The 27,784-nt window shown below is 40.5% G+C and overlaps 1 protein-coding gene across 6 annotated transcripts in view; it reads right to left on the bottom strand.

The window, feature by feature from the left end:
- The window catches only part of KIAA0930 (KIAA0930 ortholog), a 75,146-nt gene that overhangs the window by 12,549 nt on the left and 34,813 nt on the right, over window positions 1-27,784 (bottom strand). For 4 of the 6 annotated variants that reach the window (XM_072041353.1, XM_072041369.1, XM_072041371.1 and 1 more), the window contains 6 exons: window positions 6,016-6,123; window positions 4,619-4,696; window positions 2,619-2,720; window positions 2,046-2,186; window positions 836-943; window positions 136-330 (listed from right to left, as the gene is read on the bottom strand). In XM_072041353.1, coding sequence (XP_071897454.1) covers window positions 136-330; window positions 836-943; window positions 2,046-2,186; window positions 2,619-2,720; window positions 4,619-4,696; window positions 6,016-6,123 — 732 coding nt within the window. The remainder of the gene's footprint in view (window positions 1-135; window positions 331-835; window positions 944-2,045; window positions 2,187-2,618; window positions 2,721-4,618; window positions 4,697-6,015; window positions 6,124-27,784) is intronic. The other 2 variants (XM_072041358.1, XM_027451162.3) reach the window with 2 other exon arrangements.

Below are 27,784 nucleotides of genomic sequence, written 5' to 3'. Positions count from 1 at the left end.
ATAGCTCTGAAATCTATACAAGCAAAACCAAGTTCAGAACCATGATGTGGGTGAATGCCAGCTTCAGTGCATCCACTGGAATTAAACAAAACATCCATGCTTAACCTTAAGTCAGTATTTCTGTCTACTACTTACTCTCTCATGCACTGGGGAATCTGGATTTGAGTCCTCTTCTGTACCATATGGTGAAGTGTCACCAGTAGAAACTCTACTCACTGCCATTTCCGCATGTCCTTTCCCTTGTGGCCCTTTCATTCGGACAAACTCCATGTTGTTATATTTATAGAAGCCAAAAGACATTTTTTGAGCCATCTTTGCTGCAACACTCACCTACAATGCACCAAGACGGGAGAGAAATACATAAAATATCACCTTCAAATATAAAACAATGTTCTCTGAAAGCAGTTATCTAAGTATAAGTCAAAAACATAGCAGATAATAGTCATTATCTTGATTCTTAGGAAACTTTAAGCCAAAGTCTGAAGTGATTTCCAAAGGGGAAGCAATTTTACAGATACAAAAATAGATGCTCAGAGGAGAATCAACTCCTTCAGCTATCCAAAAAGCAAAGTTATCCAATAACAAGCTGAGATAAAACAAAAGCTTTTTTCAGACCCACACAATGTGGCACGCTGAAGCACAGGAAAGCACACACATAACTCAACACAACCCACACAAGGACAATTGTTTGAGCCCAAAAAGTAACAGACACATACAAAAACCAGCAAGGCACACAGCCCAATTCCAGCATTACTGTGTGGCAAGTACAATTCAGACATTTGTGTCACATTGTTAAACCCAAAGCAAAAAGACAGAGCTCCCATGCACAACTAACCTGTATCACATTGCTCACCACAGAACCCTGACATCTTTTGAACCCTCTCAACAGAGAAAAGGGTTCAATTTCCAGTGAACACAACTGAACTGAGAACTGAACTGAGAACTAGAAAAAGGAACAGACCAATATGAAAACAGTCGAGGTTTTGACAAGTGAAATAAGGAGGACTTACGTATAAGCTTAAGTGGTTTATCACAACTTTCAGCAGTTTATCCCATCAAAGGCCCAGGTTTGTTTATAAGGTAACAATTTATATTGCACTAAGAATTAATACAGACAACTGAAATCAAGTAACCTTCAGAAGTACAGAGAGCTTGCTTCTCTTCTCTTAAGAAGAGTGAAAATACAAGCAGATCAGATTTCAAGTTTTGCCTTTGGCTATAATCAAGTGTTTAAACAAACAATTCTATTCCATCTAACTAAACAATATGAAGCAGAATTTTTATATTCCTGTTCTTTGGTAAAACGACTATAAGAGTATAAACTACTCACATGTGAAAAAATGGAGAAGGTAATTATTCAGGCCCTCTATTGAAGAGGGTAGGAACAAAGGGAAATGAAGGAGTTTACAGTCACAGTAGGTAGCGACTGGCATTCTTTTCTTTTTTTAATCCTTCAGCACTGTCTTCACAGTAAATATTTTGTGAAGTTATTGGCTCATGCATAATCTTGACTAAGTACTGAATTTGAAGCTACAAGTGAACGCATTTCATGTTTCTATAGGAAAGCAATGAAAGCTTCCTTCCAATGCAGTGAAACTACAGCGGCCTTTTGGAAATATCCACAAGTTGAGAACACACTAAACACAAACACATTTTACATTTAACAAGATAGTTATCAGAGTTTAAGATCTCCATGTAAAACATGCTTTCACTGAAGTAACTAGAAAAATCCACGAGTTTTCAGAAAAATGAAAGGGTTCCCGGAATTCTGTTACTCAGATCCATTCTGATGTCATACTCTTGCATCTTCATCAGCTTCACTCCTTTTGGCAAACACAAGAGCAACGAAACCTGATCTGAGCAACCTCAGCTGCAACCTCGGTGCACCCAAAAGCACTAACTTTGGAGCAGCTTTCAAAACCAAAAAGGATAGGTCATGATGCAGATATCTAACACGACAAAAAGCCAACAGCCTCACAGTAGCACAGAAACACTGTAGTCAGTATCATTGTTACAAAAGACATTGTCTTTCAGAAGCACCTTACCCTGTTGTCATAGACCTTCTTGAGTGCTTCATAGCGGATGGACCCCTGAAAAATCACTCCTTGGAAGGTGTTGCTTTTGTCACTGGCAACCAGCTCCACACAGACCATTTCTCCTTCTCCTACAGTCATGTCACTGAAAACCTGCAAAGTGGAAGACAAAACACTTCAGGGAAAACTGCAGCTGGTAAAAATAAAAAATACACTGAGATTCCCGTGATTCTCCTCAGGCCCAATGTAGGTTTTAATGTAAAATGGGGAAAAGTAATAGAGATGTAGGCTCTATCACAGCTTTTCCAAAAACCACAGACTCCAGGCAATGTCCACTGCACGTCGTGTTTGGGTAAGCAGCTCTTACAATCAGCTTCTCTTGCTTCAGCCCATCATAAAAACGTGTGCCAAAATCCAGCTCTAAATCCTGATTTAGAATGAGGAATATCAAATAAATCATCATGGACTTGCCCCATAAAACCCCATGGAATATAACCCTCCAAAAACATTTGTTCAAAAGGTGCCAGAAAACAACCACTCTGGACATAAGACAGGGACAAAACCCTGCTGCAGCAAGGAACTCACCTCTTCAAAACTGTCAATCATGAAAAATATGTTGGGATAGCTGATCTTTGACTCCTCTCCTTTGCTGTCCATTGGGTGTTTGCTAGGAGATGCAAACACTTGCTGAGAAAAATATTGAAAAAGAAAATTATATATATATATATATATAGGTTTTAGATTTTATCATTCCAACAATATTAAACAGTTAAAGAGGGAGAAGAATTCATACTGAGTAGCTTTCTTTGATTCTACCTCCATTTGCAAAGCTTTGAATTAAAGTAACATGATGAATCTCAACACATTCACCATGGGCTAATTTAATTACGTTAGAAAGTAATGTGACTTGTCAATGTTTCAGGCTTGCCTGAAACAAGGACATCTTCCAGGCATCCTTGTTCTTATGCCATCCAACGTAAATCCAGAAAAAACACCCCAAACTCATCTCCAGTCACATACATGAAAGGAAAATACAGTTTGTAGAGATCTTATTGTTGAGCCAACAGAAAATTGATATAGTCTGAAAAATAATGTAGGGGAAAGTTAGCCTGTTTTTACACTGGTTTCATGCCCTAGGTACTCTCCTGGTATGAGCACAGTAGCTCTGTCACAGCTCTGGAGTAGTATAGCATGTCATAATCCTGCACAGGATTTCTCCCTATTCAATATCTGGTTGTGTACGGATAGGGTAATATACGCTTTCTAAAGCAAGAACAGAGTAATAAAGATCTTAAAATGTTGGCTTTTGTTCATTTAAAATGAATGGCCTCAATGGTGCATGTTTCAATGAAATGCCTTAATGCAAATATGCTTTCCACAGTACCTAGAATTGCCTTTTCCCTCTCTTCATATAACAGCTAGAAATGTTATTTGTATGTACTGATAAATTCTAATGTGGGTTTCTCCTAGAAAAGGGGAGACAAATAAAAATTTGTAAGCAGCTTCACAGCATAAGCCTCTAAAAATGAGGAACAAAAAACCTTCTCCTTATTCTGAATACTGCTCACATGCTTCGCACAGGCCTCTTATCCTCATTTTCCTAGTTTTCAAACGGGTGTGCAATATTTAGAGATTTCTTTTTCTAAAAAGAACTGTGCAGAAGTTCTCTGGGTGAAATTTGGACTTTTACACAGCAGAAACAGCAATGAGAAATAAAAGGATTGTTGTCAGTGATCTAACATGGTATCATAACAGAAATGGCAGAAGGGAATAGTGTGCTCAACATACTAATTACAAATAAAATAATCAGCATTGCTGGTTTTCTTTGTAGGCAAAACAACAACTGAGTTCAGTGTGGTAAAACAATATTAAAGGATTAAAAAATATTGGCTTATTTTAGGCAAAGCCACACAAGCAGCTGAGTGACCTAAAGGAATGGAAATGCCTGAGATAAACAGTTTATGCAACAGAAGCCTTTTGAAGTAGAATTTTTGCCAGCTAGGAAAAGTTGTTGCAAGATCTGCTGGAAACTGAAGAACTCTAGCATTTCTTATTTCTACCCATACTTAATTATTCAGTCTCCTCCACTATGCTAAAACTTGGATTAACTCTATACTGCACACAAATAAGTAATAAAGCCTTCTGTGTAGTGATGGAAGGAAAGAGCAGTTGAAGGGAGAAAACAAGAATCACATAAAACAATAGAAAAAGCAGTAATCAGTAAGTAGTCTATCATTTAATATCCCTACATTACAGATTAACTCTGAAGGTTTCTTGTAACTCATGTCTAGTACAATTTTGGGTTTACCCTCAGGTTATTTTTAACACTTAGACATACTCCCTCCAGCACACTCTCCCCAAATGCAGTAAGCAATGACACAAATCTTGAGAGCACAGAGAGGTCTTTATGGCTTTCTGCGAGGGGCTATAAAGTGCATTTAGCTGACAGGCAGGCTCGAGGTGCTTGACAAGGGTGAATCTGTGACAGAACACAGCATGGGAACTGCTGTCCTGGTAGTGATACAGTTTTTAGGATCACGTAATACTGGATGCTCTTACCCACAGTAAACGTAGGCTAGTCTCACCTGAGATTTCTTTTTGTGAATGTGAATGTCTCCTCCATCGGAGCGTGTGCACACAGCACACGTCACCACATAATCCAGCTAAAACAGCACACCAGATAGACAAATGAAGATTTGGAGTTAGAAAAAATAAAAACCACACATGTGGACGAAGCAGAACACATTCTGCCTTCATTTTTTTTCATCTCTAACTAAAAGTAAACTGTTTTGGTATTGCTATTTCCTTCATTCTCATTACTATCCCCAAACTCCTGCAATTCTGTTGATAGTCCACAATATTTTTGTTTATTTACTATATGAGCGGTACTGAAATCTTTTACAAATATACACGAAGGAGTGCACAAGCTATGGGTAAAGAAACTCCTATCAGCATTGTTTACCATTAAGCTTACTGGTCAGCTGTGGAATACGCATGCCACACAGAAGAACACTTTAAGGTAGGAATGGAAAATATATCCTCCCTTCCAAAAGAAAGAAATTGAAGCAATAATAAACACAAGCAATACACTAGAGAGATCAGAAACTATTACCGTAGCCTGCCAAACAACTTGAAAAAACTTAAAAGGTGCATGTGTTACAACTCTGGGCTGCAATGCCAGCTGTAACATTATTTTCTGAATTCTGACTGTAGCAAACAGATTGTTTTAATTCATTATTAAATAAGTGCAGAAACTGCTCTCTACAGAGAAGTAATGAGAATAATGAGAATTTTGGGAGGAAGGGGACAGAATAAAAACAAGTTATTCTCCAGAATGTGTGCAATGAGCCAGCAGTCTCTCATTTTGGAATCATAATCAACAAAACTTTTCAGAGATCTAGAATGACTATAGTATTGTTCACCTTCCCAAAGCACCAATGTAACGTATGTAATAACTGAAGAACACGTAAGTTAATTAAAAAAAATAAATATAACATGCTAGTTTAATCTTCCCATCAACAAAGAGAAAAGGCTTACTAAAGCTCTGATGTCAAGAACAGCAAACTCCCAGTGCAATACATAACACCTTTACTGCATTTTCACTTCACAGTTTCCTCTCTTAGCTGTACTGGTGTTGTGAACTCTAATGAAAACCTTGCTAGTCTAACAGTCTCATTCACTTTCAAACTATTATACTTGGCAAAGCCTTCCATTTTGTAAAACTTTAAGAGAATAAAATTCAGTTTTGCTTCACTGGGTGTACTTAAAGGTTTTGAAGAAAGCTATCAGGACTCTACTAAAAACTACCTCAGGTTTTGTTCAGTTAGACTCTGAAAGGCAAAATAAAAAAACATGTTTTGTTTCTGTTCTCCAGAGGTGTTCAGATCCCCAAAGCTACAGAGGAAATAGGTCAGATCAAAGCCTTCCACAAAATCTCTCGAGCATAAATAGCTCATAAAAATTAAATAAGCATCACTGTTACCTTCTGTAGAATGAGGTTCAAGTAGACGCTCTCTTCCCAATCAATGTCAGGGTCTCCCAGCCCAGGAAGCTTCTTAGAATCTCTCCGGTAAACTTCAACTTCAACCTGCTAAGAAAATATCACATCTTGAAAAATATTATCTGAAGGTACCTATATGCATACATAATATTGACACCAGAAATCGCACATTGTGTAGCTTCCTGATATATTTTTCTGTCAGGATCAGATTTTGCTGACCATGCAAGGCCAACTCTTGTGGAAGACTTTGCACAAAAGTGAAGTTTCATTTATTCCTTATGATGGCTATGTTTTAGCGTAAGTGAAATAAATAAAATTTCCCTTCCACACACACACATTTCTCTTAACATAATCCTGTGGAATCAAACATGTCACCAAACTAACACCATTGTCAGCTGGTAGCTGTTTGAAGAAAAACACAATGCAGAGGGAAATGGGATCCAAAGCCATCTTATCAGCAATAAGAAACCTTCACCCCAAGGAGCCCATAGATGAAGAATCCCCTTTACCCAAAGCCAGCTGAATGTCACCAGGGATAAGATGAAAATGACACAGATCTGCACATTACTGTGGAGGCAGGAGGAAAGAACTGAGCTTGTTCACAAGTGCAGTGGAAGACTGGGATGATGAAGTTCACAGAAATCATTTAGGTAATCCCTCTTCTACAAGTTACACACTGACAGTACTAACTGGACCCAGTTACGGGCCCAGTATGAAATTTTCATTTGTACTAAAAAAGTAGCAAAAACCAAAAGGCCCAAGTAATCTCAGAAAGCAGGAACAACCCCACAAATGCTAATAAATTGAAGCAACTAAGACAATAACTAACACTTAATGTAGTGTGCAGAGTTAAAGAGCAGTTTTAAGATGCTTTAAAGCAGTTAAAGATGCTTTAAAGCAGCTAAAGACGCTTTACAAAAAAATCTGCAGGACAGCTTACCCTCTGAAATAGTGAGTAAAACAAAATAGGGGAATAGGTAGGTAGTACACTTTTTAGATGCCAAAGCTGTGTACTGTCTTGATAAACCTGGAAAAACATTTATTTCTTTGTCAAAAATCTTTTTGGTTAACATTAACATTTCTTAGATATATGTTAAAATATCTGGAATACTGTGACCAGTTAGCATAGCTGCAAACAGGGCAATTCCTGAACCTTTTATTTTGTTTTGAATAGGGCGGAGAAAAAATGGTAGAAATAGTTTATTAGAAAACAGATTGTCACAGAAGCCTGAATACATGAATGAAATCAAACAGAGTAGGATTATGTCCTATAGTAAGCACGTATTTATTTCAAGTCCTCTGGGAAGGACAAAATTACCAGGCTGAAGTACAGTGAAGATGAACAAAACACCACGGGGTTAAGCTGAGGCAGGGGAAGTTTAGGCTTGACATCAGGAGGAAGTTCTTCACAGAGAGAGTGGTTGCACACTGGAACAGGCTCCCCAGGGAAGTGGTCACTGCACCGAGCCTGACTGAATTTAAGAAGAGATTGGACTGTGTGCTTAGTCACATGGTCTGAACTTTTGGGTAGACCTGTGCGGTGTCAAGAGTTGGACTTGATGATCCTTACGGGTCCCTTCCAACTCAGGATATTCTATGATTCTATGATTCTATGACCACAACATTTCAGGCTGATACCATCACTGGATAGCATGAAAGCTGAACACATTTTTTGTTATGATTTTTTTTCCCCACTTACAAATATCTTTTAAAAACATTACAGACACATACAGATGTCATTCCTGTATTTCTAAACCTCCTAACCATGAGTTTTTCTACTGGCAGCATGATTGCACAAAGCATTGAGAGTTACTGTAAAAAAACGAGACTAAGGTGGGAGCAGCTGAGGGCAATAATCTCATCTAAACTCATCTCCAAATAAACTTCAGGTGATTTTTGCATTTTCGTGTCTAACAGCACAGAAACACATAGTCACAGGATTCCAGAAATACCTTGTGAGACAGTCAGGATGTCTAGAAATGAAGGATTGGATGGAGGCAAGCCTAACTGAGCAATTAAAGGGTACAACTCCAGGTTTAGCTAATACCAGGGTAAATGAGATGAAGCGCACAACAGGGACTACCTCAGTCCTTTTTCACCTAACACACATCCCATCCCGTTACAGATAACAACAAGGAACAGCCTCTCTCTAATCAACTGACATTTTTCCCTAGGTTAGGGAAGTTTCTCCACTAACTTAGGGTCTGATTCCCAGGCAGAACAACACACAGGTCAGGGCACCATGGCTCATAGCAAATCTCTGCCTCAAGTGCCAAGCACTCAAACTCTACTGTAATTCAAAAGGAGATGGATCGTTCTTTTTTTTTTTTCACAGAATTTCTAGGTTGGAAGAGACCTCAAGATCATCGAGTCCAACCTCTGACCTAACACTAACAGTCCCCACTAAACCATATCCCTAAGCTCTACATCTAAACGTCTTTTAAAGACTTCCAGGGATGGTGACTCCACCACTTCCCTGGGCAGCCTGTTCCAGTGTCTAACAACCCTTTCGGTAAAGAAGTTCTTCCTAACATCCAGCCTAAAACTCCCCTGGCGCAACTTTAGCCCTTTCCCCCTCGTCCTGTCACCAGGCACGTGGGAGAACAGGCCAACCCCCACCTCGCTACAGCCTCCTTTAAGGTATCTGTAGAGAGCAATAAGGTCGCCCCTGAGCCTCCTCTTCTCCAGGATGAACAAGCCCAGCTCCTTCAGCCGCCCCTCGTAGGACTTGTTCTCCAGACCCCTCACCAGCTTCGTCGCCCTTCTTTGGACCCGCTCAAGCACCTCGATGTCCTTCTTGTAGCGAGGGGCCCAAAACTGAACACAGTACTCGAGGTGTGGCCTCACCAGAGCCGAGTACAGGGGGACGATCACCTCCCTAGCCCTGCTGGCCACACTGTTTCTTATGCAAGCCAGGATGCTGTTGGCCTTTTTGGCCACCTGAGCACACTGCTGGCTCATATTCAGCCGACTATCAACCATCACTCCCAGGTCCTTCTCTGCCTGGCAGCTCTCCAACCACTCATCTCCCAGCCTGTAGCTCTGCTTGGGATTATTGCACCCCAGATGCAGGACCCGGCACTTGGCCTTGTTGAACTTCATGCAGTTGACCTCAGCCCATCGGTGCAGCCTATCCAGATCCTCCTGCAGAGCTTTCCTACCCTCAAGCAGATCGACACACGCGCCTAGCTTGGTGTCATCTGCAGACTTAGTGAGGGTGCACTCAATGCCCTCGTCCAGATCATTGATGAAGATATGAAAGAGGACTGGCCCCAGCACCAAGCCCTGGGGAACGCCACTAGTGACTGGCCTCCAACTGGACTTGACTCCATTTACCACGACTCTTTGGGCCCGGCTATCCAGCCCAACGAAGCGTGCGCCAGTCCAAGTCAAGAGCAGCCAGTTTCTTGAGGAGAATGCTGTCGGAGACGGTGTCAAAAGCCTTGCTGAAGTCAAGGTAGACCACATCCACAGCCTTTCCCTCATCCACCCAGCGCGTCACTTTGTCATAGAAGGAGATCAGGTTCGTCAAGCAGGACCTGCCTTTCATAAACCCATGCTGACTGGGCCTGATCGCCTGCTTGCCCTGCAAGTGCTTCATGATGATGACTCTCAAGAGAATCTGCTCCATGAGCTTCCCTGGTACTGAGGTCAAACTGACAGGCCTGTAGTTCCCCGGGTCTGCCCTCCAGCCCTTCTTGTAGATGGGCATCACATTTGCTAGCCGCCAGTCGACTGGGACCTCCCCCGATAGCCAGGACTGCTGATAAATGATGGATAGGGGCTTGGCCAGCTCCTCTGCCAGCTCTCTCAGTACCCTTGGGTGGATCCCATCCGGCTCCATCGACTTGTGCACATCCAAGTTCCGTAGCAGGTCACCAACCAGTTCTTCACGGATAGTGAGGGCCACATTCTGCTCCCCATCCCCTTCTGGCAGCTCTGGGTATCCAGAGAACAACCGGTATTGCCGCTAAAGACTGAGGCAAAGAAGGCATTAAGCACCTCTGCCTTTTCCTCATCTCTTGTAACTAAGTTTTCCCCCGCATCCAGTAAAGGATGGAGATTCTCCTTAGTCCTTTTGCCAGACTACAAACTGCAGGAGGCACAGACCTTAGTTTGACAGGTCACACCAGCCAGGACATGGACGATCTCTTCCCAGAGAGAAAGCTGGCATCAGAAGGCAGAGGCTACAGAAGCAGTGATAATTCAAACAGAGAAATGCAGAAAATGGACTTCTGAATACTCTCCACAATGTGGGCCTGGCTAGCCATCACCTGCGGTGGCAGCCTGTGGTTTCAGGCACCACTATAGAAGGGATCTGAGGAGCAAAATGCAATGAGCTCTTGTCCTCATGACAAACAGCACCACCACTTCCCACTGACCAGCTGACGTGCTACATAGTGAAGACACCCAAATTACAAGTCACTTTTGGAAAATCTTATCTGGTATCCTATAACCACAGTATCTGCAACATCTGTCTCATTCATTTCCAAACAATCACCTTCCAGAAATAGCCAAAAGACATCTTAGGATAGAACATGCTAAATCTGGATCAGCCAACCCAAATGGCAGCTTCCAGGGGCTTAGTTTCCTGTGCAAGTGCCATTGCTCCCAAAATAATTTCATCTCCCTCTTCTGCCATGGAGCCATGTGATGGTGGCTTTTTGATATTATAGGAAATAAATCATAAGGCTTGGTTCAACTTGTAGTAAATGATCCCACTGCCACTGGCACACTGTGTAGTTCCAGGCAGGGCCAAAGATGTAAGGAAGACTGGGGCTGACCCCACATGGAGCCTACAATCATTTGCTTAGTGTTAGCTACTAAAGGAGGCATCTAAATCAATCATTCACAAGAAAATGTTCATTTAAAAAATACACAAGGAACTTTAAACACAATTTCTGTTCAAAATATCTGTTTCATACATGTTAATTACTACTGTTTAATATCAGCAATCTAAATTCTTTGGCAGGATGACCTAATTTGTTCACTTTCCTGGCAAGCTCATTCAGTATCTGTATGCTTGTTATCCTGGTACTATATAGAAGCAGCATATATGCCAAGAATGTAAAATCAAAACCTGAAGCCCCTATTCCTTTCTCAGGTTACTTATGTGCAAAAGAATAACAGTTAAGAGATCTCAAATATGGTGCATTTAGCTGTCTTTCAATTGGCATCATGGGATTTTCTTAATTTCATGCAAAAATCTGAAAATCAAGGGTAGGTACTAACCTTCTATATTTAAGTACCTTAAGCACTGCTAGAAGACACTTGGGATTGGCAGTACAGAAAACAGAAGACCAACACATTCCCTGTTCTGACCTGTAAGTGTTCAGACACCAACAAATAGGAGAGCTGCCAAAAATCTCAACAGAAACCATTACATGAATTTAGGTAAGCCAATGCTGACAACGCTGAGCACAGTGTTTCCTGACTGAAGAGAAATACCTGAAGAGAAACACAGAAGTGTTGCCCTATATTTACATACATGCAGTAAATCTTTTGTTGTTGTTGTTGTTTGGTTTAACATTATACCTCTATAGAAATAAATAATACATGATATATATGTCATAAATATAACAAAAAATATATTATATTAAACCACTATATAATATATAAACATGTATTTTGTATGCATACAATTTGATTAGGATCTCATGCTTTTCAGTACACAGTTTTGTGATTTTCTGGGCTTTATTCACATTGTCATGTTTGGCTTTCCAGAGTTAAGAAATGATACAGACTGAAGAACACACTGGATTTCAGGGACAGCTGAGTCCTCCCATGAAAACATGCCTGTCTCAGACTGGGTCTTTTTCCAGGTCGGCTGCTGATTCACTTGGTCATATCTCACCTTGACGCCTGTTTATTTGGCTTTAGATTAGAGGCACCTTCCTGCACATGTGAAAAAAAATATTAATAGAAAGAATTGCATAAATACTAATTAATTATTACCAGCAATATCCAAAAGCTAACCTAGATTTCCCCATTCAAGTCGAGATAATGACCCTTCTACAATTTCAGCAAGCTGAAATCCATTATGACACCTTTATACAGTTTTCACAGAGTTAGCAAGCTAAGGCTAGGAAGGAGAATTAAATCAGCCAGGATGACCTCCTACGCATCACAGACATTTTGCACTGACAGACATTTTCTCCATAAAGCCAAGTTAATCACAATTGACTACATAGTGCCTAGGAAAATACCTTGTTTTGAGAACTTGTTCCAATGATTAATCATCCTCTTGGCTAAAAATGTGCAACTTCATTTAATTCAGCTGCTTTCATTTTTCAGCCTCTGATTCTTGCCACGTGTATTTCCACTATATTAGGAAGCTTTTTAATATTCAATGTGTGTGTGTGTGTATATCTATATCTGTGTGTATGCACGCTTTTTTTTTTCCATGAAGGAGCGTGCCTACTTTAAATTTGTTTTTCATTAACCTTTCTGATAGGATCATGCAGAATTCTGTTAGGAGGTCTCTGTGCCTCCCACAGCAGGGCAGCTCTGCAGATTGTGCTTTTTTTCTGTCTCTCAGTATTTCCCCAGTACTGCAGTTTCCTGGTATGGGCACAGCACTGGCACACATTGCTACTACTCCCCTGTTTACACACCTCAGGATTGCTTCCTTTCTGCACAGAGGATCAATGATCTCCTGCTAAATAACTTTTGCATCTTTTCTAGAGCCTGCATGCACTCCTAACACTGATGTGTTGTAACATTAACAAACAGATCCACACTTCTCAGGGATCAGATCACACAGCCCCATGGTGCTGCCCTCCCTGTAATTCATGTGCCACCAATCTGTGTCACCCACACATCTGAATCTGCTGTAACGTTACCGTCCCTGCCACTCGTCCCTGCAGAGGTCCCTTACAAACACCTCCACCTAGTGTCATTTCCCTGACTTTGCCTGCTCTGTTCTGCCACTTCAGCTAGCCAGGACACCCTCCTCCATCATCCTGCCATTCCTTACCCCATTTCTTTTCCATGACTGGCAAATATTCTGGCTACCTTCTTGCACAGCTCTTGTATACTAGGCAAGCTATGGACTGTCTCAAGGATTTCACGTCCTTCTGCACTGCAATGTCTGTGCCTGCACCAGTGTGACACCAGAGGCACTGAAGGGAGCGTGGCAGGGCCAGCATGAGCTTATTGCAGCAGAGAACATATGTTATTACTGGAGCTGTTGTCAGGAGTGATCACCTGCACAGAAGTAACACCCTAAGTGAGAAGGAACAAAGCATCTATTGCAGACAAACACTGATGAGTTTTATTCACAGAAATATGCCTTTCAGAGGGATGTATTACAGGCTGATTATGCTTGCTGAACAACTCCAGTGATAGAAAATCACAGATTTTATACTGGAAACCAATATACTACATTCATTAGTTATATACAGCTGAAACATTTAATCAGAAAAAAAAAACTGAGAAAAATCCATCTGAGACTCTAGTCTAGGTTTAAAATATTTGTGATAAAATGATTACTTTTTCACTATCATGACCATTTGCTCCCCAAAGCTTACAAGAACATGACCAATCTTTTAAATTGATATTAATAATATGAACACTAGGATATTAAGCAACCCCTTTGCTTTCACCCCCCCCCCAAAAAACCCCTCCCACAAGACAGGATTAATCCCATGTAGTTCCCAATACATTAGAGCTATTTGGTGATACCTGTGCAAATTGAGAATCACCCTGTTTGCACAGCTTAGCTCATAAGCCCTTGAAAAACTCATCAGAAGAAATCTGTAATCAATACAGGCTGTCAGTTGGGCAGCAGGGAAAGAATGAGATAATAAGAACACAGTTTACAAGAAGCTATTTTGTTGGTATTAAGAAGCCATCGAAAAAGAGTAGATTCTGGTTTTCTTTTAAGAGAAAACCAATAGGATTACAAGCCTAGCTAGTAATAGTACCACTTTTCAGCTTCCTAGACCACATTTACTAAAAAAACAGTTGAAGGGGAGGGAGGCAAGCGTGAAGAGAGGAGGATGAGACAGTAAACAAAACCCAAGATTTTTTTTTAATTTTTATATATATATATATTTTTTTTTTTACAGAACAGCTTACAAGTTCAGCTAGGAAACCCTCATACCATCTTCAGACCCAGCTGCCATACAGAGACTGAAGCTTGATTTATAGGATTTTACACTACCAAACTTTGGGGTTCAAAAGATTGGGAAAAACAGCAAAAGAGAAAAGCTTATTTCAAAAACCGCTCCTCCTTCTACACAGTATTATTCACCAGCACATTCACGAGAGCAGTTTTAAAAGGTCCATCACATGGTGCATTCGTCTATTGCAAAGCCCAGAGGCTGTCAACATTCAACATCTTTCTCACATTTATCCCTTTACTAGTTTGTCTCTTTACTATTTTTCCCTGTAATAAACAGGTACGATTCCGAAGTGGTTTCTTAAATATATTAATCAAATTAAATAATTTTCTAAATTCACCAAAGGAACTAATGTCCTCTGCCATGCCTCAGATTCCCTCCTCCCCACCCCACAAGCACATTTCTAGTTTGTTCTGTTCTCTCCTTATGCGCTACCTTCCAAGACTGTGATGGATGAATAAATTTTACCAGTGTAAACAAACTACAACAATTTTTTTTCATTCAGGAGAATGAAAGATCTCTTAAAAAAAAAAAATCAGAGAAAACAAAGTGCAATTAAAAAGTGGTGCCAAATGATAAAATCAAGCAATGCCAAGGAAAAAAAATTACATTAATGTTGCAGTTAGTCCACTTGGTTAACTATAAATTCAGTTATATTTACAAGCTGTGCAGAAAACTCATTTTCCTTCTGGATCCTTTGAACATTTATGTTAAAAGTAACTTGAAACACTTCATGCAGCACCAATAGCGCTACTGTAGTAAAGCAGTTTATGGATGCAAGAGAGACAGAATTTATTATTTACAGTGGCTTTTTATTAGAACCAATTGGTCAGAACAACCTTTGGAGCATAAACAGTCCTCTTTAGCTCCTTCCACCAAAAAATCTATTTTTAATCTATTTTTCCCCCAACATACTCAGAGACATCAATTCTCACTCCCACTACTTCAGCGTGTTCTCAAAAACCAATACAGGTTTAGACTTCCACATCACCTCAATGACCAACTCACACAGGGTTATCATAGATATAAATACACTTTGGAGGCAGCACTCAAGCTGTGATGAGGTATTCCAATGCTTAGATGGGTCCAAAAAAGGCATTAAGGACAAAATTCAAGCCCAAGTTCTCTGATAGAAATTCTCTGACTTTATGCAAGAAGGAAAACCCATGGACTTCAATGAGAACATAAAGGGCGTGTACTTTTCTATTTGACTTTCACTGTACCCCTGAAAGACTTCAAATGCCAGTAGACACGGTCCTTACAGTTTTAACAAAACGAGCAAAATACGTGCACACATGCTTTAACTTTCAGAATACTATCAAATTTAAAGATGTAACAACCCTAAGTTTTGAATCAGCCTCATAAAAAGTTTCAAGCTCATTTAATATACTGGTGATGGGAAGATAAAGGGGTTATATCGATTTCTGCATCTAAAAAACACAACAACAGAAGTCAATAAGCTCAAGGACCCTGATTCAATGCAGAACATTGTACAGTGGTCAGAACATACCATGGTATTTTTACCAGTAAGTGTCCAGTGTCAGATTAGCAGATATCAGGAGGTAAATTCAGTCTGAACCAAAGTTACACAGTATCAGAAGAGAGGGTTTGTGTGCTGTGAGTCCAGCTCATCTAGCTCTTGGAAAGGGAGTGGAAGTAATTCACACAGATAAAAACAACATGGGAGGTGAGACTGTTACCTGAAACCCAGTGGCAACACAGATCTGTGTGACAATGCCAAAATCTTGCAGTGGCTCTGGCTTTATCTCTTCCTCATCAGACCCAAGGCTGACTGCGCAGAAGCCGACCTGCCAAAAATCTTTCAAAGTGTATGCAAACTTTCTCTAGCATCTGGAGTTGCCTTTACAGCAGTGTTTGCCTCTTTGGGCAAAAATTCCTCACCTTCAAAGCACAAAGATACAGGTCACTCTTTGGCTTCTTTGCCCATGCACTATAACAAATCAACAACATGGTACAATTTGAAGGGAAATGACAGTAGTAGAATGATGGGAGCTTCTGGGACTCTTTGGCACAGAAATATGGGATTTTTGTAGAACACGAAATCTCCAACTGTGGCAAGGTCTACTCCAACCTCCAAAGACTTTGGCTTCTTATCTATTTACCAGGCAATTAGTTGTAGTAATGCAGACATGTATATGAGGCAGTTTATGTGTTTTGTAACAGGCTGCCAAGCATCGTTGTGGAATATATACCCCAATAAGACAGCATGAACTGATCTGAACTAGTCACCCATGAAAATCCATCTGCTCACTCATCTGCTCGGCACCGACAGACCTGTCTCTGTTAAATGGGAATAAAATCAAAGAAGTCAGGCATTTTCTGGAGCACGCAGAGAAGCCCTGTGGGAATGGTGCATCCCTAGTCCTGTCATATAGAGATGCTGCAGAAGGGACGATGACATTAGTAACAGATTACATTATTAGACTTGCCTAAAATATTCATATTCAAAATAATATTTAAAAGGGGACAAGTGTATTTAACAATGCAATTGTACTAAAAAGAAAAAGATTTTTTTCAGATATAATATAGTCTCTAGGATTATTGGCTACTGTAATTTTCATTGGCATTAACTCCACAGGACAATGGTAAGAAAAAGTCCTCCAACACAAAATTCCAATTCCCTTTTCCCAAATACTATTAATTTTTTACAAATAGTACCTGCTACTCCTGGAACACATTCTGGAGCCCACATAAAAGGCAGCATAGTCCAGTACCTATGACAACTAGACAGGCACCGTGGCTGTAAAGCTGAAACAAAGCCCACTGCAATGAAGGAACTATGAACAGTTTTGTGCAAGAGGCAAAGTTCAGCTACAGACAGAAAAAATCAAATTAAAACTAAACAAAACTTGTTGCAATGTTACTTAGAATTGTCTTGCCATAACCATTTCGGTATAATCAAAAGCCGTATCAATGGCTTCAAGAAAGAACAGTAAACAATCTAAAAAGCTGACTTTACTTGCCACTGTATCTAGATAAATCAGAACAGCAAAAAGGTATTTCAGTCTCCAGTATCTTTCAGAAGTTCCTTCAGATGTCAAAATGGGACAAGTTGCATGCCAACATCAGTTTCTCATCTTTCTGTAATTACCCCAGAGAATCTGTTCATGGCTTTGGACTCTCTCTTCCATTTGTTGGCATGAGAAACACTGAGTGATTAACCTCTCCTACTCACTCATGACCTGCAGGTGAGAAACTTTGCAGCCCACGTCATCTCAAAGGACAAGATTTATGACCTTCCTCTGACAACACTGTGTTGACATTTAGCTTTATCAGCTTGGTTGATTTACTTCAAATAAATGCTACCTGAATTCGTAGGCAAGGACATGGAAGGGTGTTTGCAGATGGAATAAGAACCTTAGAGCAGCAGTGGATTGCCCTTCTCTTTCATCACACAAGTTGCAGACTGGCTGATGACAGACAAAAGGTGCTGTTGTCACAGACACCATTCCTACTCCAGCCTGTACGCATCAGGAGCATAGGGTTCAGAGCGGGCTACCAATGTACATGCTTTTAAAATTGGAATGTAAACAATGTTTTGGCACATTTATCTGTAAATGGGAGACCCACTCATGCCAAAGTCACTCAGACTATATTGCAAGAATAGCTCCTGTATTTCCTGTCCTGAAGAAGCTCTGCTGCCTTGAACAAGCAGTTGAACTTCTTGCAGAATGTCCTCTCCCTTTAATTTTCTTGCGTGTATTTAGGACTTCAGGATAACAGCAATCACCTCATGTGAACGTCGGATCACCCGACAGATTCCATCTTAGAGCAAACTAGCTACATGCATAGAAAGGTGTAGGGTTACTGATATAATACTGCATATAATGGGTGGAAAAAATTCAACATTTAGTTTAAGGAGATGGGACTTGCAGAACACAACTTCCTTCCTACTCCCACCCATCTTTCAAATGATTGGCCAACTTCAAACAAATTTGACAGAGATCTCAAGGATTATCCCATCACAACAATCAGCAGTGAGATAACCCCATGTTTTTACTATTGGTGCAGAAGGGCCAGGGAAACTCAGTCTTTTTCTAACTTTTCGGCAGCCATTTGCTCTGAACCACCAAGAAAAGGTGAAGGCTACCTTTTGCTCTGGTAGCAACAAGAAAAGCATATAGAAAAAGGACATACACAGGTAAGAGGCATGGGACCTTGCTGGTGGGACACTGGGGGCAGAGATCAACTGTACTCTGGAGACTGGAGGGGCCCAGGAAAGGGACAAGAGGAGAAGCAAGTGCAGCTGAGGAGGATTTTTTTGACACCAAATATATGGCGACCCAGCTATATAATTCTGCAGCTCACTGACCAGTTTATTTTAGAACTTTATATTTAATGGGAATGAAATTCTCACCCACTGAAGTTAAAAGCAAAAAAAAAAAAAAAAAAAAGCAAGGAAAAAAAGGCAAAATTCTCCAGAATTCTCATTAACTTCAGAGGATCTGGGACTTCACCTCAGATTTTTCCAAGTATTTGTAATGTCTATCCACATGCTTCACGGTTTATTTGACACCGGTGTCTCTACACTAGTTTAGATTGTAATGTTTTTAAAAAACAGGCAAGGCACTGTAACTAATCAGATTCCAAAGAGGAATAACTACATATAACATTCATAATACAAAGATTCACCACACAGGGTCTTTTCTTTAGGACCAAATTTATTTGCTAGATTTATTGTCCTATTTGCAGTCATGTCACTAAAAGCTGCAAACCTCACAAAATTTATTACCCTTCATATAAGGAATATATAAAGCAACAGCAAGGATTACAAAGAAGGTAGTAAGTGCTGAGGAAGCTAAAAAGAAAACATTTGATTGTATAAGAAGTTTCTGTTTGGTACAAAAATAAAGGTTAGTAAAATATTGCATTGTAAAATGAATTTATATTTTGATGTGACTTAAAGGTTCCACTTGCAATTAGGAAACTGAACAGATACATTTGGGAAATCCTTCCTGCAACACCATGACTATGAACTAGATGGCTTGGGAACCTTTTCTTGGGCTAACCAAGACTTTTTCAGGGAGAAAGCCTCACACAACTGTTATTGCCAGCAAAGCTGAGCTCTGTACCCTACCCCATTGGTCTTTTGACTATAGTGCTGAATAAAGGGAAGTCAGGGTATAAACCCATCGTGGGTTTATCCTAACTTCATTCCTAAGGAGAGGAATGCTTCTTCCGCCTCCCGTTTTGTCCCCTTTGAAATCATCTGAACAACAAGATTTCTAGTATTTCTGTTCAGAATGGTTCCACAAACAAAGCTCTGAGCAAGATATGCTAAAACCTACTCTTGCACCATCTCATTACACAACCCTCTTGTGCCTTCCACTGACTAACCTGCAGTGGCACAGAAAGGCTGAGGCTGGAGGATAACAAAAAGGAGACTGTATCTACATGTTGGTTGACTCATCATAGTCACTCTTCACCGAGCAACCTCAGTGCCAGTCCAAGCTTGAAAACAGCAAAGTCAACTTACATGCAGCCTTTATTCCCCTCACATTTCCTTTCTTCTTGATACTCCGTTCTGCAAAGCCGTTCTTACTACTTACACGGGTTTCAGTGCTGCTGTAATTCCCTAGAATCTAATTGTTCTCTCGTCATTTATTAATCTGATTGCAGATGACAGCTTAAAGGCACAAGACAGCCCTAAAGTCAACATCTTAGTTTATCTTAAAATGAGAAATGCTCTGATTTGTGGAGTCCTGACCCCTGAAATTCAAGTTTTATTACATTGCTCTTTATTCCAACCCTTTTCAGAAAGTATAATGCACAGTCGTGAACATCACCCCACTTTGACTTGTTGGCATCATCACTTTCCAAGTAACTGCACTCCTGGGGGAGGAACTGAATTTGTTCCATGACTGTTTCCTGACTGTTTCCGAACTGAATGGCAAACCTTAAAGTCAGATCCCACTTATTTCTGATGAGACGAGAGCAAAAGGCACAGAGAAAACTATTTAGTTTTCTAAATATATTCTTGTTTCCTTTTTTGATTCTTACATAACTTTATGTCTCGATAGTAAAGAAAACACCTTAAAATTGGTTATAGCTCTTGTAACAAGTAGTTCTTAATCACAAGGAATTCCTACCAAATGTATTCAATTTTCTTATTTTCCATAAGCACAAGAGATTCTAGATTGGCAAGTCATAATCAGAAAATAAGGACTTAACAAGCCTATACACCTTAGTGTTTCTATTATCTCTATAGTGAATATGAAGAAGCTTAATCTGAAGCAGTAGTAAGAATGAGTAAATTATGAGACTGAAAACAGCTAATGGGACACACACACCTGAAAGTTGACTTCAACCAAGCACGATTCCTGTAAAAAAATCAAAGTCCATTTCTGTCTTTGTGTCGTGGTTTAACCCGGCCGGCAGCTAAACACCACGCAGCCGTTCGCTCACCCTCTCCCCTCCCTCTCTGGGACGGGGGAGAGAAATGGAAAGTGAAGCCCGTGAGTTGAGATAAAGACAGTTTAATAAGACAGGAAAAATAATAATAATAAAAATAATAATAACAACAATAATAATAATGATACAATGGTGATAATAGGAAAGTAATAATAATATGTACAAACAAGTGATGCACAATGCAATTGCTCACCACTCGCTGACCGATGCCCAGCCTAACCCCGAGCAGTCTGGCCCCCTCCCCCCGGCTAGCCACCCCTATATATTGTTTAGCATGACGTCAGATGGTATGGAATACCCCTTTGGCTAGTTTGGGTCACCTGTCCTGGGTCTGTCCCCTCCCAGCTCTTACTGCACCCCCAGCCTGCCCGTTGGCAGGACAGAGCAAAAGGCTGAGATGTCCTTGGCTTAGTATAAGCACTGCTCTGCAACAATTAAAGCATCGGGGTGTTATCAGCACTCTTCTCATCCTAAGCCAAAACACAGCATTCTACCAGCTACTAGGAAGAAAATTAATTCTAACTGAAACCAGGACACTTTGCAATCCCAGTAATAGCAAAGGCGTTATAAAAACATCTGAAAGAGGTATAGACAGAACTAAGCATATATGTATATTGTTATATATATTAAAAAAATATATAATAGATCCAAAAATAAAAAACTGGAAGGTGTTCAAATTACCGGAACAGTCTGAATGTTCGATTATGTCTATCAAACAAATGAGGGGAAAACAACAACCTGAAAATCATGAGACACACAGAGTGCAGAAAATGTATTTCCCCTGCATAGCTTAGGCACCAAGAAAGCCATTGCAACTGTTCCTAAGCAAGTCAAGGCTGGAATTTAAAACACACTGACTAGAATCAGAAAGGCAAGAAATCGTTACATTTCAGATAATGACACAATAATCCTAGCTGCTACCTGACATTCAGACTCTGTGAATTGCATCAACTTTCATTCCCAGGCTTGAACATTTTATAAACGTGCTAAATGAACATTCAAGAACTGAAAGACTAGTTTAAGCATGACTATTTAAGCATTATCAACTGTGGCCCCAGACTACGGAGTAACTGATATTTTCAAATACAACAGTTTGCTCATTGCCATCTTATTACTCTATTTGCCAGCCTTTCTGAAGTCCTCTACAGAAAAGCACAAGTGCCTGAAGCAACACATGGTGAGCCAATGCAGAATACAGTCAGCAAAACAAGAGGAGACGTGCTTCTTCATTAACTGAAGCAGCAAAGATGCAGGAGAAGGAAGATTACAGAATGTTAATAAATCATTGCATTTCAAACCATCTCAGCTGGATGTGGAAATGTATAAACTGGGTTACTGAAGAGAAAATAGATGAAAAAATGGTAGAGTAGGCATACTAGTCTAATGACTAGTGTTATTAGAGACTCTATTATGATATTCCAGACCTTCGGTTCAATTGCACATTAATACAAGTGTGAACACCAAAAACAGACATTTTCACACCTCTCATGAGCAAGCCAACATGGACTGTGTAACCCACAAACACAGTTAAGTCAAACACACTAAGTGCTCTGCTGAAGAAGTAGCCTGATGAGGCTTTCAGGGAGCTCCAAGCAGACACTTGTACCTTTTTCAGGGTGAGCAGCCCGGTCTAGCAGTGTTCATCTGTCCCTCAGACCCCTGGTGCATCAAGTATGCTGCTTTTGTGACACTCATTACCATATTATCAGTTAGGGAAACTGGGTCGAGGCTTCTGTTCTTCCTGATTAAATTTCTCCTTGTCACACAGAGAGCACCTTTTCAGCCACAAGACTCAGCATTGCCACAATTTCAGTGTAATTCATATTAAATTAACCTCTGATCCTTGCTTTCTTGTCACCCAATTTGCATTGTTATGAAGAGTTCTTCAGATACATGAATCAATGGAAAAGCAATTCACTAGAAATGCCCCTGCAGCCCACACCCCATTTCTGAGTTGGGAGTTAACTGACTGTGATACCAGGAAGGTATTTCTTGCTTTGTCTCAGACACAAATTGACTCAGGAAAAAGGACAAAGTAAAAGCATCTCCAAGCCTAATGCTCATTAGCCTGCCCAATATGTCACATGCATGTCCTAGGTCACAGACAGCTGGATCCAGTTTGCACAGGAAAAATGTCATTACGCTCATCGTGATATTATTTTTGTTTTTTGCCAAGCAGCCTGTCATATCACACACAGGATATGGATGGAAATGGTCTTCAAAAAATGTAATATGAGCAGAGACTAGCAAATAGCAACTCCTTTATGTTAGTGTATTTATATAACCAAACATTAGCAAAACACAGGGATTGGGGAGACTTAGTTGTACAAGAAAAGCCAAATCTTTGCATTCAGACATTGAGTCCCTTACAGAAAATTGTAGTATCAACCCTGTAACACCAGTGTTCCTTTTTCATGTTTCAAAATGAGAGCAGTATGTTTACGTTCTCCTTTTCTGCAGAAGCCACTGTTCCTACTCACTGCAATACCTCCAAGAGCTTAGAAAGGAGCTGAGGCAGAACAGTTGTCTCTCTGTATCAACTTGCACGTCATAATCATTGTTTGTACCTGCATACTATCTATGCACGAGAAGAGAATTTATTGGCAAATAAAATGCAGAATTTGGCCATTTGCTTTCCTGTTTTGTATTCAAATGGTGATGTGGACCAGCCACAAACTGTATCAAGTAGCTCTTCAGGTGACATCCTATTTGCTTACAGTGTTCTCAAAGCACTGGTCTGAAAAGTACAATAGGGACAGGAACAGGAGATTTTTAAAAACCTTTCATTTCTGCTGGGTGCTGAGTTCAGATTGTTGAATCTTCCAGCCAGACAGATGGTTAAAGTGAATTAGAGATGCAGCTAAGAAAAGCTGTGAATTTCAGTGGGAGTCATGTGCCTAAAGCCATTCAGTTTCAGAAACTCATCGGTCTCCCAACACAGCCAGTATTTTTTGTGTCAGAGGTCCAGATGCACACAAACATTTAAACATCGCTCCCGCTCACTTCTGTTTCCGAAGCTGCAGCCACAACATCAGTAGCTTAAGCTCTGTGAAGATTCAGCAGCCTGAATGATTACCACGTGCATTTGGCAGCAACTTCACTCCTCCATATTTATAGGATGCTGAAGAAAACAGGATCTACTCCAAAATCCAGGCACACTCAGAACATATACTGACAGTGTCCTGCATACATTTTTTTATAACTTTGCAATGTAATACAGTACCCTTGTCATGTGACAAAGCAAGATGCCAGACTGAAGGCACTACTACAAACTAGCTCTGCTGATGCATCACTCTGGGAAAAACCCCTACTCAGCCGTTGCCTCTGTTAAGAACATACTACGATTTTTCTTAATCCCCATGAGAAAGTAAAGCTTCTTTCTACAGAAAGATCAGAAGTTTGCAACTGTAACACAGCATAACCCTTTATTGCATGAGGAAGAGGCAGAGATATTAAATCTTGATCTAATGCCATTTTAAAATCAGAACCCCAAGTCCAACTGCTTTCATCTCTTAAAGCTGTGGCTTTTAGTAATGTACAGAACCCTTTGTAAGTGAGGATCAGGGCCTGCATTTTCCAGTCAGTCGTATCAGCTAGTGTGTGAGGCAGCAGCAAAAAAGATTTTTCTAATTTTTACTTAATAGGCTTTTTATGTGCTATTAACTAAAAACTATGCTCCACATTGCTCTGCCTTCACCAATCCTGACATATAGGGTCTGTGATTTTGCTTAAAGACAGAGAGAAAAATTATCTTCTATACTTGGCAAGAAATACTGCAGGACTGTTACTGGAAAATGCCAAGGAAAAAAAAGGACACTTCTCTGGGATCCAGGAGTCTGTAATGGATGTAACCTAGAATTAGATATGGCATAAACCATATTAAGGGCTTAAGTGCTGTTTCACCTAGATATACACAACTTGGAAATTGAAGTGGAAAACAGAAGCAAATGTAAAGACCCTTACACTAAGGAGCCTATGAAACAGGTCATTAAAAAGGCTCTTTAAAATGAAATTTCAGATAATAGGAAAGCTTATCATCATCTACTGATTAGAGTTGTATTACTTCAAGCTGTTGTCACTACTCAAGCTGAATTCAAAGCCCTTCTCATTCAGCCTTAAAATTGAACCAAGCCTCTCACTAATCTTGCTCCTAATAGTTTTTCTCTGCTTATTCTCTGCTACATTTTAATTCAAATATTATTGCTGACGCTTTCCCATTCCAATTAGCATAGGGGAAAAAAGCACAAGGACGAATGACTTAAATCATATGGGATGGACATCAAAACTGTCAGGAGTGTAATAAATCAACACTTGTTTCTTGTTGATGTGAATCATCACATCATAGTGTATAATACGAACATGATGTGTGAGCTTATGTCAGAAACCAAACATCACTATTGGTGTTCAAACAGCCCTTCTCTCTGTTTGTTTTCACTGTCATTGTTATCAGTCCTACAGGAGACTACTGTGCTCAAAGCTCTGCAGGTCTTATTTTTATGAATGTAAACTAATACTGAGATATCACAGGACAATGATTCACCTCATGTCTCTCTACCAGCATTCTTCAGTCAAAATCTACAGTAGCCAGGCAAACGAAGAGCAAATACATGTCTACAGAAAAAAATAAAACGAACCTTCTTTACTCTATGCTGAAGCTACATAGACCAAATTCTACAAACACCTAACAGTCAGGCTTCTGTGCAGCCAGTGGAGAAATCATCTCCACTGATGGTGATCACCACTGACAGTTCAACACCATCTCAACACAAGGGGTAGGCCACGGTGTAGCTCTTGTTGTACCTCTTCAAGGTCCCAAGCAACCTCAAACTTCTCCCATTCTCCACTTTGCCAGTCTATCTCTGGGGATGTAAATGAGAGCACACAGTCTGGTGGGTGGCAGGGATACTTGGAAGTTCTTTTTGAGATTCTAAAAAACAATTGTTCTCTGGCTTTTTCCTCCTTTTAATGATATAACTTTGGTGTTTTGATACCCATCTTACAAGAAAGAGCTGACAAAACTACAAAGTGAAATAAAAATATGTCTAGTTATAATTCAAAAAATAAGGGTAGTCCAGTGTAGTATCTCACTGCACAGAACAGGCACAAAAATCAGATACAAGAGCAGCTGGAGCTGCAGAGCAGTCAGTTAAAATAAAACAGAAGGAGAGCTACACAAATACCAAAGAACCACAGAACTGAAGTTTCACGAACTTCAGATTGAAGTAAAGTACTTCAGAGTCACAGGAAAGGCTCATTTCTCAGAAGCTGAGCAAAATGCAAACAGACAAGGGAGATATACAAAACACTATGTGCTATAACGCATGCTCCCCAAGTCAGTTGTTATGGCAAGCAATTCACTAACGCTGATTCTCTAATAACTACCACTTATGAAAAAATTCACAAATCAAAATTATTTATGAGGCTTAAATAAAGCTCAGAGCAAATGCAAGGGTTATTTCAGTTTCATCTCTCCAAAGGAGGTTCAAACACTTTAAATTGATTAATAAGCTAAACAGAGATTGATCAGGGGTCTGAGAATGAATTTTAAGCAATCAGGTTTCCTCTGAGGTTCGCCTTTCTTATTGGGAAGAACAAGAGGTTAAATGATCCATGCTTTTATTAGGCTAAATAATGCCACAATGTTGTTTAATGTGAAACAGGAATTTGTAGTCATTCCTTAGATGGGTTCCTTTGTCATGACATGTCATCCTAAGTCATGACTTAGGATCAAAGTTTCCTGCAAAAGTCTTAAAGGTGCAAGTGTGCTATCCTGAATTTGTAGCTGAGGACTACTAAACTACCAATCTGACAGCAAAAGATCGATATTTTACCATCTTCTCCATACTGGCTGCCATGACCAAACATGGGGAAGTGGGGTAAAGAGAAGATAATCCTGTCTATTTCCCATCTCTCCAACAAAACCTTTGGAAAGTCTTTTAGAATCCTGTTTTCAAGGGAGTTGACAATTACAGTTCCTTGTATGGTCAAATTTTAACCTCAAGAACTTGGGTATACCCAGTTTAAGAAAAAAACAAGTAACTCACACATATATCTGTGACTCAACATCAGTATGCACTATTTACATATGTCAGGAACTTAACCCCAGACTCTTAACTTAACCCCAATTAACTTCCTTCTTTCAATCCTCTACAGTCATCTGCTTTATTCCCAATAAAATTATAAATTTCTCTTGCTTCTGTTTCCCCCAACTAAAGCGAAAACTGCCACAGCGTGCTGAGAAGTTTCTCTAATCTTTAACTGAAAAACACCCATGTATAATACCTGATTACATGCTTTCAGGAAACAGTACTTCTATAGTAGCGCAAATTGTCTTAAATGTAGTTTTACATATGTGATCCTATACTGGCTGCTCTTGACTTGGACTGGCGCACGCTTCGTTGTGTTAGAGACTGGCTGGATGGCCGGGCCCAAAGAGTCGTGGTAAATGGAGTCAAGTCCAGTTGGGGGCTGGTCACTAGTGGCGTCCCCCAGGGCTTGGTGCTGGGGCCAGTCCTCTTTCATATCTTCATCAATGATCTGGACGAGGGCACTGAGTGCACCCTCACTAAGTCTGCAGATGACACCAAGCTAGGTGCGTGTGTCGATCTGCTTGAGGGTAGGAAGGCTCTGCAGGAGGATCTGGATAGGCTGCACCGATGGGCTGAGGTCAACTGCATGAAGTTCAACAAGGCCAAGTACTGGGTTCTGCACCTGGGGCGCAATAACCCCAAGCAGAGCTACAGGCTGGGAGATGAGTGGTTGGAGAGCTGCCAGGCAGAGAAGGACCTGGGAGTGATTGCGGACAGTCAGCTGAATATGAGCCAGCAGTGTGCTCAGGTGGCCAAGAAGGCCAACAGCATCCTGGCTTGTATCAGAAACAGTGTGACCAGCAGGGCTAGGGAGGTGATCGTCCCCCTGTACTTGGCTCTGGTGAGGCCGCACCTCGAGTACTGTGTTCAGTTTTGGGCCCCTCGCTACAAGAAGGACATCGAGGTGCTTGAGCGGGTCCAAAGAAGGGCGACGAAGCTGGTGAGGGGTCTGGAAAACAAGTCCTACGAGGAGCGGCTGAAGGAGCTGGGCTTGTTCATCCTGGAGAAGAGGAGGCTCAGGGGCGACCTTATTGCTCTCTACAGATACCTTAAAGGAGGCTGTAGCGAGGTGGGGGTTGGCCTGTTCTCCCACGTGCCTGGTGACAG

The sequence above is a fragment of the Anas platyrhynchos genome, chromosome 1 (genome assembly GCF_047663525.1).
Source record: "Anas platyrhynchos isolate ZD024472 breed Pekin duck chromosome 1, IASCAAS_PekinDuck_T2T, whole genome shotgun sequence".
Lineage (NCBI taxonomy): Eukaryota > Metazoa > Chordata > Aves > Anseriformes > Anatidae > Anas > Anas platyrhynchos.
This window is presented reverse-complemented; position numbering and strand designations above follow the sequence as displayed.